Source organism: Hydractinia symbiolongicarpus, chromosome 1, assembly GCF_029227915.1.
Source record: "Hydractinia symbiolongicarpus strain clone_291-10 chromosome 1, HSymV2.1, whole genome shotgun sequence".
Lineage (NCBI taxonomy): Eukaryota > Metazoa > Cnidaria > Hydrozoa > Anthoathecata > Hydractiniidae > Hydractinia > Hydractinia symbiolongicarpus.
The window spans coordinates 29080775-29096080 of NC_079875.1; the positions used below are offsets into that span (position 1 = coordinate 29080775).

At 33.4% G+C, this 15306-nt stretch overlaps 1 protein-coding gene across 3 annotated transcripts in view; it reads right to left on the minus strand.

The window, feature by feature from the left end:
- LOC130649135 (uncharacterized) overlaps positions 1-15306 on the minus strand; it is an 88086-nt gene that overhangs the window by 11631 nt on the left and 61149 nt on the right. Inside the window, exon 19 of one of the 3 annotated variants that reach the window (XM_057455368.1) lies at positions 321-1572. The exons of the other annotated variants lie outside the window; for them this stretch is intronic. Coding sequence (XP_057311351.1) covers positions 1521-1572 — 52 coding nt within the window. The 3' untranslated portion in view covers positions 321-1520. Of the gene's footprint in view, positions 1-320; positions 1573-15306 lie in introns of those variants that run through there. 3 annotated transcript variants of the gene reach the window in all.

Here is a 15306-nt window from a genome sequence, read left to right on the forward strand (position 1 = left end):
GCGATAATTAATAAGTCTTTCTTCAATTTTATTATGTGCAAGAACCAACGTTGTGATATGACGAATTACAGTGTAATTGTGATTTGTTAGACTGATACTTGAGTAGAAGTTTCCAGTGAAACAAAGTTGACAATAATTAGTCAGATTTTGGTGAAAAAAAAGATCTGTGAATACCTTTTCAAGAATACTTTGACATCTTCAAAAAATTTAAAATTTGTGATAGGGTACATACGCCATTTTTAGCACATAAAAAAATTATGCACTAAAGATGGCGTAGGTCAAAATGTTTCTTCTTTAATTATGTGATTTTTCTTTTTTAGTTTAAAATTTGTAACTCGCACTTGATCTGTTAAACTCGCAGTTTGAAATTTGTACACTGTTAGTTTGCACCTAATCAAAATCGAGAATAAAAACTAACAGCGTTGTTCTTCTTTCAGAGGACTGTAAATAAAACTAATGCATGCAAAAAATGGAAACATTGAACCAAAATGTCACGTGACTCCAGCCAATAGCGTAGTCCTGCGGAATAGGTTATGCTGTAAAAACATTATTTTAAATAGAAAAAAATAAAAATAAAAAATAAAAAAAATAAAAACTTCGTCTCCAGAGAATTTATAATGAGAATATAACAGAATATCAAACACGCACTTTAAATTTTTACAGTGAGTCGACTCGCAACTTGTGTGAATCGGTATCAACAATATGATAACTTTAGTTTTTATTCACGAAAAAATAACGTAAGCCAAATAAGTTTATTAACAATTATGTTCTTAAAGTTTTAATTTTTAGACAATTGACTATATAAATGTTCTTAAAACTTCAGAGGTTAGAAATAGAGATTCCTATTTAAATTTTGCGCCGACTGCGAACTTCGGCCCTATTTCATTTAGCGCAAATTTATTTCATGAGTCAGAAATGTGAGAAAGAAAGTATTTCATGACAATATTTTTTTAATTTAAAGTTTACACCCTTTGTTTCTTATTATAACCACATAATTTGTGTTTTTAGAACTTAAAAAGATTATTAAAAATGGTGATGTCAAGACATTTCAAACAATTCTTCTCGATCATCCAAATCTCATTGAATTGAGAAATGATTATGATGAAACAACACTGTTGATGGAAGCAGCATATCACAACAATCCATCAATAGTGAAATGTTTGATTGATGCTGGTAGCGATGTGTATGCTGTGGATAAACGTAAATGGAATGCATATCACTACAGTGCAAGTTATGGTCGTCATGATGTTTTGAATGTTTTAATTAATCATGACATCACAAATATTAACAATTTAAACACTGACAATGACACACCATTACATCTTGCATCTTATTTCGGTCATATTGATTGTGTGAAGTTGTTGTTGTCTATACCACACATCGATGTCAATATACGAAACATTAACAATAACACACCATTACATCTTGCATCTTCTTTCGATCGTATTGATTGTGTGAAGTTGTTGTTGTCTATACCACACATCGATGTCAATATACGAAACATATGGAATGAAACACCATTACATCTTGCATCTTCTTTCGGTCATATTGAATGTTTGAAGTTGTTGTTGTCTATACCACACATCGATGTCAATATACGAAACAAATGGAACAAAACTGCTTATGATGTTACTTGTAATAACATTATCAAACGTTTATTACAAGAACATTAGAGAAATTAAGAACATTTTCAAACAATTATATTTTTTAATTTACCTAAGCAAATTATTAAAGGCATATATCGTCTTTTTTATTAGAACTATAGGTTATAGTAGAATAGGTTTCTTATTTATTTCATAAATTTACGTTCACAAATTTCAAAATATCACTTCTTAAGAGGAAGAAGGTATAATTCATCAAATACAAAAAATTTTGCTGGGATGTGTCATCTTTACTCACAGAGGTGAGTAAGACACCTCAGTAGTTTGACAAACAGGACGGTTTGCTGTTTGTATCAGAATTAACCCTGAGAAAAAACATTTCAAATAGAATTTGTTTTAACAAACACCACTGGCTCTTTCTGGACTTATCGTCAAATCTTTTTCTTTAATCAAGAACGTAAAAAGCACCAAACAAGTTTTCTTGACATGTATATATCGCAAATATATGACACTAGTCACTTTGCATTATCTCGTTTATCAATTCCACGGATAAAATATATAGAACCTGGGACGAGGTTGTCGTCTCTAAATGACAATTATCCTGCATCAATACGAAATATCGCAAATACATGATACTCGTCGCTTTGAAATACCTTGTTTATCAAATTTACGGCTAAAATATATAGAACCTGAGACGAGGTTGTCGTCACTAAGGTACTATTAGCGTGTATCAAAACGCAAAATCGCAAATACATGACACTCGTCATTTTGAAATGCCTCGTTTATCAATTTTACGACTAAAATATATAGAATTTGAGACGAGATTGTCGTACCCAAATGACAATTTTCTTGTATCAACATGAAATATCGCAAATACATGACACTTGTCACTTTTAAATGCCTCGTTTTTCAATTTTACGGCTAAAATATGTGAAACCTGAGAGGAGGTTGTTGTCCCTAAAGTACAATTATCCTGTTTCAGTACGAAAAATCGCAAATATATGAGACACTCGTCTCTTTTAAATGCTTCGTATATTAAATTTACGGCTAAAATATAAAAACTTGAAACAAGGTTGTTGACCCTAAAATACAATTATCCTATATCAATACAAAATATCGCAAGTATCTGAGACACACGTCTCTTTAAAATGCCTCGTTTATCAATTTTACGGCTATAATATACAGAACCTGAGACGAGGTTGTCGACAGTAAATGACAATTATCCTTTATCAATGCGAAATATCACAAATACATGACACTAGTCACTTTGAAATGCCTCGTTTATCAATTTTATGACTAAAACATACAGAAACTGAGACGAGCTTGTCGTCCCTAAGGTACAATTATCTTGTATCAATACGAAAAATCGCAAATATATAACAGTCGTCACTTTCTTCGTTCATCAATTTTACGACTAAAGTATAAAAAATTGAAACAAGGTTGTTGACCCTAAAGTAAAGTTATCCTGTATCAATACGAAAAATCGTAAATACATGACACTCGTCGCTTTGAACTACCTCGTTTATCAAATTTACAGCTAAAGTAGTTAGAACCTGAGACGAGGTTGTCGACAGTAAATGACAATTATCCTTTATCAATGTGAAATATCACAAATACATGACACTAGTCACTTTGAAATGTCTCGTTTATCAATTTTACGGCTAAAATATATAGAAACTGAGACGTTGTTGACCCTAAAGTACAATTATCTTGCATCAATACGAAAAGTCGCAAATACATGTCACTTTGAAATGCCTCGTTTATCAATTTTACGAGTATAATATATAGAACCTGAGACGTTGTTGACCCCAAATGACAATTATCTTGTATCAACACGGAGAATCGCAAATATATGAGACATTTGTCTCTTTTAAATGCCTCGTTTATCAATTTTACGACTAAAACATACAGAAACTGAGACGAGCTTGTCGTCCCTAAGGTGCAATTATCTTGTATCAATACGAAAGATCGTAAATACATGACACTCGTCACTTTGAAATGCCTCGTTTATCAATTTTACGACTATAATATTTGGAACCTGAGACGAGATTGTCGTCCCTAAATGACAATTATCTTGTATCAATACGAAAAATAGCAAATACATGACACTGGTCACATTGAAATGCCTCGTTTATCAATTTACGACTAAAATAGTTAGAACCTGAGATGAAGTTGTCGACCCTAACTGACAGTTATCCTTTATCGACACGAAAAATATATAACACTCGTCTCTCCTAATTGTCTCGTTTATCAATTTTATGGCCAAAATATATAGAACCTGAGAAAAGGTTGTCGTCCCTAAGGTACATTTATCGTGTATCAATACGAAAAAACGCAAATACATGATACTGGTCACATTGAAATGGTTCCTTTATCGATTTTACGGCTAAAATATAAGAACCTGAAACGAGATTGTTGACCCTAAAGTACAATTATCTTGTATCAATACAAAAAATCGCAAATATATGACACTCGTCAGTTTGAAATGCCTCGTTTATCATTTTTACAACTAAAATACATAGAACCTGAGATGTTGTTGACCCTAAATAACAATTATCTTGTATCAGTAGGAAAAATGGCAAGAATATCAAACATTTGTCTCTTTTAAATGCCTCGTTTATCAATTTTATGGCCAAAATATATAGAACCTGAGAAAAGGTTGTCGTCCTTAAGGTACAATTATCTTGTATCAATACGAAAAAACGCAAATACATGACACTGGTCACATTGAAATGGTTGCTTTATCAATTTTACGGCTAAAATATAAGAACCTGAAACGAGATTGTTGACCCTAAAGTACAATTATCTTGTATCATTACGATAAATCGCAAATACACGACACTGGTCACATTAAAATGCCTCGTTTATCAATTTACGACTAAAATATAAGAACCTAGACGTTGTTGACCCTAAATGACAATTATCTTGTATCAATACAAAAAATCACAAGTACATGACACTCGTCACTTTGAAATGCATCGTTTATCAATTATACGGCTAAAATACATAGAACCTGAGACGAGGTTGTCGACCCTAAGTGACAATTATCCTATCAATACAAAAAATCACAAGTACATGACACTCGTCACTTTGAAATGCATCGTTTATCAATTATACGGCTAAGATACATAGAAAATGGGACGAGGTTGTCGACGCTAAATGACAATTATCTTGTATCAATACGAAAAATAGCAAATACATGACACTCGTCCCTTTGAAATGCCTCGTTTATCAATTTCACAACTAAAATATATAGAAACTGAGACTTTGTTAACCCTAAGGTACAATTATCTTGTATCAATACGAAAAGTCGCAAATACATGACATTCGTCACTTTGAAATGCCTCGTTTATCAATTTTCAGGCTAAAATATATAAACCCTGAGACGAGGTTGTTGACCCTAAATGACAATTATCTCGTATCAATACGAAAAATCGCAAATACATGTCACATTGAAATGCCTCGTTTAGCAATTTCACGACTAAAACATACAGGACCTGAGACGAGGTTGTCGACCCTAAATGACAATTATCTTGTATCAACACAAAGAATCGGGACTATATGAGACATTTGTCTCTTTTAAATGCCTCGCTTATCAATTTTACGACTAAAATATATAGAAACTGAGATGAGGTTGTCCACCCTAAATGACAATTATCTTACACGAACACGAAGAATCGCAAATATATGACACATTAGTCTCTTTTGAATGCCTTGTTTATCAATTTTGAGGTCAAAATATATAAAACCTGAGACGAGGTTGTTGACCCTAAATGACAATTATCTTGTATCAATTCGAAAAATCGCAACAATATGAGACATTTGTCTCTTTTAAATGCCTCGTTTATCAATTTTACGGCCAAAATATACAGAACCTGAGACAAGGTACTCGACCCTAAATGACAATTATCTTGTATCAACACGAAGAATCGCAAATGTGTGAGACATTTGCCTCTTTTAAATGCCTTGTTTGTCAATTTTAATGCTAAAATATGCAGAACCTGAGACGTGATTGTCGTCCCAAAATGAGAATTATCTTGTATCAATTCGAAAAATCGCAAATACATGTCACTTTGATATGCCTCGTTTAGCAATTTTACGACTAAAATATATAGGACCTGAGACGAGGTTGTCGACCCTAAATGACAATTATCTTGTATCAACACGAAGAAAAGCAAATATATGAGGCATTTGTCTCTTTTGAATGCCTTAGACAAGGTTGTTGACCCTAAATGACAATTATCTTGTATCAATACGAAAAATCGCAAATACATGTCACATTGAAATGCCTCGTTTAGCAATTTTACGACTAAAATATATGGGACCTGAGACGAGGTTGTCGACCTTAAATGACAATTATCTTGTAACAACACGAAGAATCGGCACTATATGGGACATTTGTCTCTTTTAAATGCCTCGTTTATCAATTTTACGGCTAAAATATGTAGAACCTGAGTCGAGGTTGTTGACCCTAAATGACAATTATCTTGTATCAATACGAAAAATTGCAAATACATGTCACTTTGAAATACCTCGTTTAGCAATTTTACGACTAAAATATATGGGACCTGAGACGAGGTTGTCGACCCTAAATGACAATTATCTTGTAGCAACACGAAGAATCGCAACTATATGAGACATTTGTCTCTTTTAAATGCCTTGTTTGTCAATTTTAATGCTAAAATATGCAGAACCTGAGACGTGATTCTCGTCCCAAAATGAGAATTATCTTGTATCAATTCGAAAAATCGCAAATACATGTCACTTTGATATGCCTCGTTTAGCAATTTTACGGCTAAAATATATAGAAACTGAGACGAGCTTGTCGTCCCTAAGGTAGCTACAATTATCTTCTTGTATCAATACGAAAAATCGCAAATACATGTCACTTTGAAATGCCTCGTTTAGCAATTTTACGACTAAAATAAATGGAATCTGAGACGAGATTGTTGCCCTAAATAACAATTATCTTGCATCAGTACGAAAAATGGTAAGAATATCTGACATTTGTCTCTTTTAAATGCCTCGTTTATGAATTTTACGACTAAAAAAATGGAATCTGAGACGAGGTTGTTGACCATAAATGGCAATTATCTTGTATTAATACGAAAAATCGCAATTATATGAGACATTTGTCTCTTTTAAAATGCCTCGTTTATCAATTTTGCGGCTAAATTATATAAAACCTGAGACGAGGTTGTTGACCCTAAATGACATTTATCTTGTATCAATACGAAAAATGCAAAGTATATAACACTCGTCACTTTGAAATGCTTTGTTTATCAATTTTACAACTAAAGTATATGGAAACTGAGACGAGATTGTCGTCCCAAAATGACAATTATCTTGTATCAAATTCGAAAAATCGCAAATATATCAGACATTTGTCTTTTTTAAATGCCTCGTTTATCAATTTTACGACTAAAATAAATGGAACCTGAGACGAGATTGTCGCCCTAAATGACAATTATCTTGTATCAGCACGAAGAATAGCAAATATATGAGACATTTGTCTCTTTTGAATGCCTCGTTTATCAATTTTCAGGCTAAAAACATAAAACCTGAGACGAGGTTGTTGATCCTAAATGACAATTATCTTGTATCAATACGAAAAATCGCAAATACATGTCACTTTGAAATGCCTCGTTTAGCAATTTTACGACTAAAATATATAGGACCTGAGACGAGGTTGTCGACCCTAAATGACAATTATCTTGTATGAACACGAAGAATCGCAACTATATGAGACATTTGTCTCTTTTAAATGCCTCGTTTATCAATTTTGCGGCCAAAATATACAGAACCTGAGACAAGGTACTTGACCCTAAATGACAATTATCTTGTATCAATACGAAAAATCGCAAATACATGTCACATTAAAATGCCTCGTTTAGCAATTTTACGACTAAAATATATAGGACCTGAGGCGAGTTTGTCGACCCTAAATGACAATTATCTTGTATCAACATGAAGAATCGGCACTATATGAGACATTTGTCTCTTTTAAATGCCTCGTTTATCAATTTTACGGCTAAAATATGTAGAACCTGAGACGAGGTTGTTGACCCCAAATGACAATTATCTTGTATCAATACGAAAAGCCGCAAATACATGTCACTTTGAAATGCATCTTTTATCAATTTTACGGCTAAAATATATAAAACCCGAGACGAGGTTATTGACCCTCAATGACAATTATCTTGTATCAATACGAAAAATGGCAAGTATATAACACTCGTCACTTTGAAATGCTTTGTTTATCAATTTTACAACTAAAATATATGGAACCTGAGACGAGATTGTCGTCCCTAAATAACAATTATCTTGCATCAGTACGAAAAATGGCAAGAATATCAGACATTTGTCTCTTTTAAATGCCTCGTTTATGATTTTTACGACTAAAATATATAGAAACTGAGATCAGGTTGTCCACCCTAAATGACAATTATCTTACACGAACACGAAGAATCGCAAATATATGAGACATTTGTCTCTTTTGAATGCCTCGTTTATCAATTTTACGGCTAAAATATATAGAAACTGAGACGAGCTTGTCGTCCCTAAGGTAGCTACAATTATCTTGTATCAATACGAAAAATCGCAAATACATGTCACTTTGAAATGCCTCGTTTAGCAATTTTACGACTAAAATAAATGGAATCTGAGACGAGATTGTTGCCCTAAATAACAATTATCTTGCATCAGTACGAAAAATGGTAAGAATATGAGACATTTGTCTCTTTTAAAATGCCTCGTTTATCAATTTTGCGGCTAAATTATATAAAACCTGAGACGAGGTTGTTGACCCTAAATGACATTTATCTTGTATCAATACGAAAAATGCAAAGTATATAACACTCGTCACTTTGAAATGCTTTGTTTATCAATTTTACAACTAAAGTATATGGAAACTGAGACGAGATTGTCGTCCCAAAATGACAATTATCTTGTATCAATTCGAAAAATCGCAAATATATCAGACATTTGTCTTTTTTAAATGCCTCGTTTATCAATTTTACGACTAAAATAAATGGAACCTGAGACGAGATTGTCGCCCTAAATGACAATTATCTTGTATCAGCACGAAGAATAGCAAATATATGAGACATTTGTCTCTTTTGAATGCCTCGTTTATCAATTTTCAGGCTAAAAACAAAAAACCTGAGATGAGGTTGTTGATCCTAAATGACAATTATCTTGTATCAATACGAAAAATCGCAAATACATGTCACTTTGAAATGCCTCGTTTAGCAATTTTACGACTAAAATATATAGGACCTGAGACGAGGTTGTCGACCCTAAATGACAATTATCTTGTATGAACACGAAGAATCGCAACTATATGAGACATTTGTCTCTTTTAAATGCCTCGTTTATCAATTTTGCGGCCAAAATATACAGAACCTGAGACAAGGTACTTGACCCTAAATGACAATTATCTTGTATCAATACGAAAAATCGCAAATATATGTCACATTAAAATGCCTCGTTTAGCAATTTTACGACTAAAATATATAGGACCTGAGACGAGGTTGTCGACCCTAAATGACAATTATCTTGTATCAACACGAAGAATCGGCACTATATGAGACATTTGTCTCTTTTAAATGCCTCGTTTATCAAATTTACGGCTAAAATATGTAGAACCTGAGACGAGCTTGTTGACCCCAAATGACAATTATCTTGTATCAATACGAAAAGCCGCAAATACATGTCACTTTGAAATGCCTCTTTTATCAATTTTACGGCTAAAATACATAAAACCAGAGACGAGTTTATTGACCCTCAATGACAATTATCTTGTATCAATACGAAAAATGGCAAGTATATAACACTCGTCACTTTGAAATGCTTTGTTTATCAATTTTACAACTAAAATATATGGAACCTGAGACGAGATTGTCGTCCCTAAATAACAATTATCTTGCATCAGTACGAAAAATGGCAAGAATATCAGACATTTGTCTCTTTTAAATGCCTCGTTCATGATTTTTACGACTAAAATATATAGAAACTGAGATCAGGTTGTCCACCCTAAATGACAATTATCTTACACGAACACGAAGAATCGCAAATATATGAGACATTTGTCTCTTTTGAATGCCTCGTTTATCAATTTTACGGCTAAAATATATAGAAACTGAGACGAGCTTGTCGTCCCTAAGGTAGCTACAATTATGTTGTATCAATACGAAAAATCGCAAATACATGTCACTTTGAAATGCCTCGTTTAGCAATTTTACGACTGAAATAAATGGAATCTGAGACGAGATTGTCGCCCTAAATGACAATTATCTTGTATCAACACGAAGAATTGCAATTATATGAGACATTTGTCTCTTTTAAATGCCTCGTTTATCAATTTTACGGCTAAAATATATAGAAACTGAGACGAGCTTGTCGTCCCTAAGGTAGCTACAATTATCTTGTATCAATACGAAAAGCCGCAAATACATGTCACTTTCAAATGCTTCGTTTAGCAGTTTTACGGCTAAAATATATAGAACCTGAGGCGAGATTGTCGTCCCAAAATGACAATTATCTTGTATCAATTCGAAAAATCGCAAATATATCAGACATTTGGCTTTTTTAAATGCCTCGTTTATCAATTTTACGACTAAAATAAATGGAACCTGAGACGAGATTGTCGCCCTAAATGACAATTATCTTGTATCAGCACGAAGAATAGCAAATATATGAGACATTTGTCTCTTTTGAATGCCTCCTTTATCAATTTTCAGGCTAAAAACATAAAACCTGAGACGAGGTTGTTGATCCTAAATGACAATTATCTTGTATCAATACGAAAAATCGCAATAACATGTCACTTTGAAATGCCTCGTTTAGCAATTTTACGACTAAAATATATAGGACCTGAGACGAGGTTGTCGACCCTAAATGACAATTATCTTGTATGAACACGAAGAATCGCAACTATAAGAGACATTTGTCTCTTTTAAATGCCTCGTTTATCAATTTTGCGGCCAAAATATACAGAACCTGAGACAAGGTACTTGACCCTAAATGACAATTATCTTGTATCAATACGAAAAATCGCAAATACATGTCACATTAAAATGCCTCGTTTAGCAATTTTACGACTAAAATATATAGGACCTGAGACGAGGTTGTCGACCCTAAATGACAATTATCTTGTATCAACACGAAGAATCGGCACTATATGAGACATTTGTCTCTTTTAAATGCCTCGTTTATCAATTTTACGGCTAAAATATGTAGAACCTGAGACGAGCTTGTTGACCCCAAATGACAATTATCTTGTATCAATACGAAAAGCCGCAAATACATGTCACTTTGAAATGCCTCTTTTATCAATTTTACGGCTAAAATATATAAAACCAGAGACGAGTTTATTGACCCTCAATGACAATTATCTTGTATCAATACGAAAAATGGCAAGTATATAACACTCGTCACTTTGAAATGCTTTGTTTATTAATTTTACAACTAAAATATATGGAACCTGAGACGAGATTGTCGTCCCTAAATAACAATTATCTTGCATCAGTACAAAAAATGGCAAGAATATCAGACATTTGTCTCTTTTAAATGCCTCGTTTATGATTTTTACGACTAAAATATATAGAAACTGAGATCAGGTTGTCCACCCTAAATGACAATTATCTTACACGAACACGAAGAATCGCAAATATATGAGACATTTGTCTCTTTTGAATGCCTCGTTTATCAATTTTACGGCTAAAATATATAGAAACTGAGACGAGCTTGTCGTCCCTAAGGTAGCTACAATTATGTTGTATCAATACGAAAAATCGCAAATACATGTCACTTTGAAATGCCTCGTTTAGCAATTTTACGACTGAAATAAATGGAATCTGAGACGAGATTGTCGCCCTAAATGACAATTATCTTGTATCAACACGAAGAATTGCAATTATATGAGACATTTGTCTCTTTTAAATGCCTCGTTTATCAATTTTACGGCTAAAATATATAGAAACTGAGACGAGCTTGTCGTCCCTAAGGTAGCTACAATTATCTTGTATCAATACGAAAAGCCGCAAATACATGTCACTTTGAAATGCTTCGTTTAGCAGTTTTACGGCTAAAATATATAGAACCTGAGGCGAGGTTGTTGACCCTAAATGACAATTATCTTGTATCAATACGAAAAGTCGCAAATACATGTTACTTTGAAATGCCTCGTTTATCAATTTTACGGCTAAAATATATAGGACCTGAGACGAGGTTGTCGACCCCAAATGACAATTATCTTGTATCAATACGAAAAGCCGCAAATACATGTCACTTTAAAATGCTTCGTTTAGCAATTTTAGGGCTATAATATATAAAACCTGAGACGAGGTTATTGACCCTCAATGACAATTATTTTGTATCAATACGAAAAATGGCAAGTATATAACACTCGTCACTTTGAAATGCTTTGTTTATCAATTTTACAACTAAAATATATGGAACCTGAGACGAGATTGTCGTCCCTAAATAACAATTATCTTGCATCAGTACGAAAAATGGCAAGAATATCAGACATTTGCCTCTTTTAAATGCCTCGTTTATGAATTTTACGACTAAAATATATAGAAACTGAGATCAGGTTGTCCACCCTAAATGACAATTAACTCACACGAACACGAAGAATCGCAAATATATGAGACATTTGTCTCTTTTGAATGCCTCGTTTATCAATTTTACGGCTAAAATATATAGAAACTGAGACGAGGTTGTTGACCCTAAATGACAATTATCTTGTACCAATACGAAAAATCGCAAAGACATGTCACTTTGAAATACCTTCTTTAGCAAATTTACGACTGAAATATATGAAACCTGAGACGTGATTGTCGTCCCAAAATGAGAATTATCTTGTATCAACACGAAGAATCGGCACTATAGAGACATTTGTCTCTTTTAAATGCCTCGTTTATCAATTTTCAGGCTAAAATACATAAAACCTGAAACGAGGTTGTCGACCATAAATGACAATTATCTTGTATAAACACGAAGAATCGGCACTATATGAGACATTTGTCTCTTTTAAATGCCTCGCTTATCAATTTTACGGCTAAAATATGTAGAACCTGAGACGAGGTTGTTGACCCCAAATGACAATTATCTTGTATCAATACGAAAAATGGCAAATACATGTCACTTTGAAATGCCTCGTTTAGCAATTTTACGACTGAAATAAATGGAATCTGAGACGAGATTGTCGCCCTAAATGACAATTATCTTGTATCAACACGAAGAATTGCAATTATATGAGACATTTGTCTCTTTTAAATGCCTCGTTTATCAATTATACGGCTAAAATATATAGAAACTGAGACGAGCTTGTCGTCCCTAAGGTAGCTGCAATTATCTTGTATCAATACGAAAAATCGCAAATACATGTCACTTTGAAATGCCTCGTTTAGCAATTTTACGACTAAAATAAATGGAATCTGAGACGAGATTGTCGTCCCTAAATAACAATTATCTTGCATCAGTACGAAAAATGGCAAGAATATCAGACATTTGTCTCTTTTAAATGCCTCGTTTATGAATTTTACGACTAAAATATATAGAAACTGAGATCAGGTTGTCCACCCTGAATGACAATTATCGTACACGAACACGAAGAATCGCAAATATATGAGATATTTGTCTCTTTTGAATGCCTCGTTTATCAATTTTACGGCTAAAATATATAGAAACTGAGACGAGCTTGTCGTCCCTAAGGTAGCTACAAATATCTTGTATCAATACGAAAAATCGCAAATACATGTCACTTTGAAATGCCTCGTTTAGCAATTTTACGACTAAAATAAATGGAATCTGAGACGAGATTGTCGTCCCTAAATAACAATTATCTTGCATCAGTACGAAAAATGGCAAGAATATCAGACATTTGTCTCTTTTAAATGCCTCGTTTATGAATTTTACGACTAAAATATATAGAAACTGAGATCAGGTTGTCCACCCTGAATGACAATTATCTTACACGAACACGAAGAATTGCAATTATATGAGACATGTGTCTCTTTTAAATGCCTCGTTTATCAATTTTGCGGCTAAAATATAAAAAACCTGAGACGAGGTTGTTGACCCTAAATGACAATTATCCTGTATCAATACCAAAAATCGCAAATACATGGCACTGGTCACTTTGAAATGCCTCGTTCATCAATTTTACAGCTAAAATATGTAGAACCTGAGACGAGGTTGTTGACCCCAAATGACAATTATCTTGTATCAATACGAAAAGCCGCAAATACATGTCACTTTGAAATGCTTCGTTTAGCAATTTTACGGCTAAAATATATAGAACCTGAGGCGAGGTTGGTGACCCCAAATGACAATTATCTTGTATCCATACGAAAAGCCGCAAATACATGTCACTTTGAAATGCCTCGTTTAGCACTTCTACGGCTAAAATATATAGAAACTGAGACGAGGTTGTCGACCCTAAAAGACATTTATGTTGTATCAACACAAAGAATCGCAATTATATGAGACATTTGTCACTTTTGAATGCCTTGTTTATCAATTTTGAGGTCAAAATATATAAAACCTGAGACGAGGTTGTTGACCCTAAATGACAATTATGTTCTATCGACACGAAGAATCGCAACTATATGAGACATTTGTCTCTTTTAAATGCCTCGTTTATCAATTTTACGGGTAAAATATGTAGAATCTGAGACAAAATTGTTAACCCCAAATGACATTTATCTTGTATCAACACGAAGAATCGCAATTATATGAGACATTTGTCTCTTTTGAATGCCTTGTTTATCAATTTTAAGGTCAAAATATATAAAACCTGAGACGAGGTTGTTGACCCTAAATGACATTTATGTTGTATCAATACGAAAAATGGCAAGTATATAACACTCGTCACTTTGAAATGCTTTGTTTATCAATTTTACAACTAAAATATATGGAACCTGAGACGAGATTGTCGTCCCTAAATAACAATTATCTTGCATCAGTACGAAAAATGGCAAGAATATCAGACATTTGTCTCTTTTAAATGCCTCGTTTATGAATTTTACGACTAAAATATATAGAACCTGAGACAAAGTTGTTGACCCCAAATGACAAGTATCTTGTATCAATGCGAAAAGCCGCAAACACATGTCACTTCGAAATGCCTCGTTTAGGAAATTTTACGGCTAAAATATATAGAACCTGAGGCGAGGTTGTCGACCCTAATGGAGAATTATCTTGTATCATTTCGAAAAATCGCAAATATATCAGACATTTGTCTTTTTTAAATGGCTCGTTTATCAATTTTACGACTAAAATAAATGGAAGCTGAGATGAGATTGTCGCCCTAAATGACAATTATCTTGTATCAACATGAAGAATAGCAAATATATGAGACATTTGTCTCTTTTGAATGCCTTGTTCATCAATTTTCAGGCTAAAATATATAGAACCTGAGGCGAGGTTAAGGTTGTTGACCCTAAATGACAAATATCTTGTATCAATACGAAAAATCGCAAATACATGTCACTTTGAAATGCCTCGTTTAGCAATTTTACGACTAAAATATATAGGACCTGAGACGAGGTTGTCGACCCTAAATGACAATTATCTTGTATCAACACGAAGAATCGGCACTATATGAGACATTTGTCTCTTTTAAATGCCTCGTTTATCAATTTTACGGCTAAAATATGTAGAACCTGAGACGAGGTTGTTGACCCCAAATGACAAT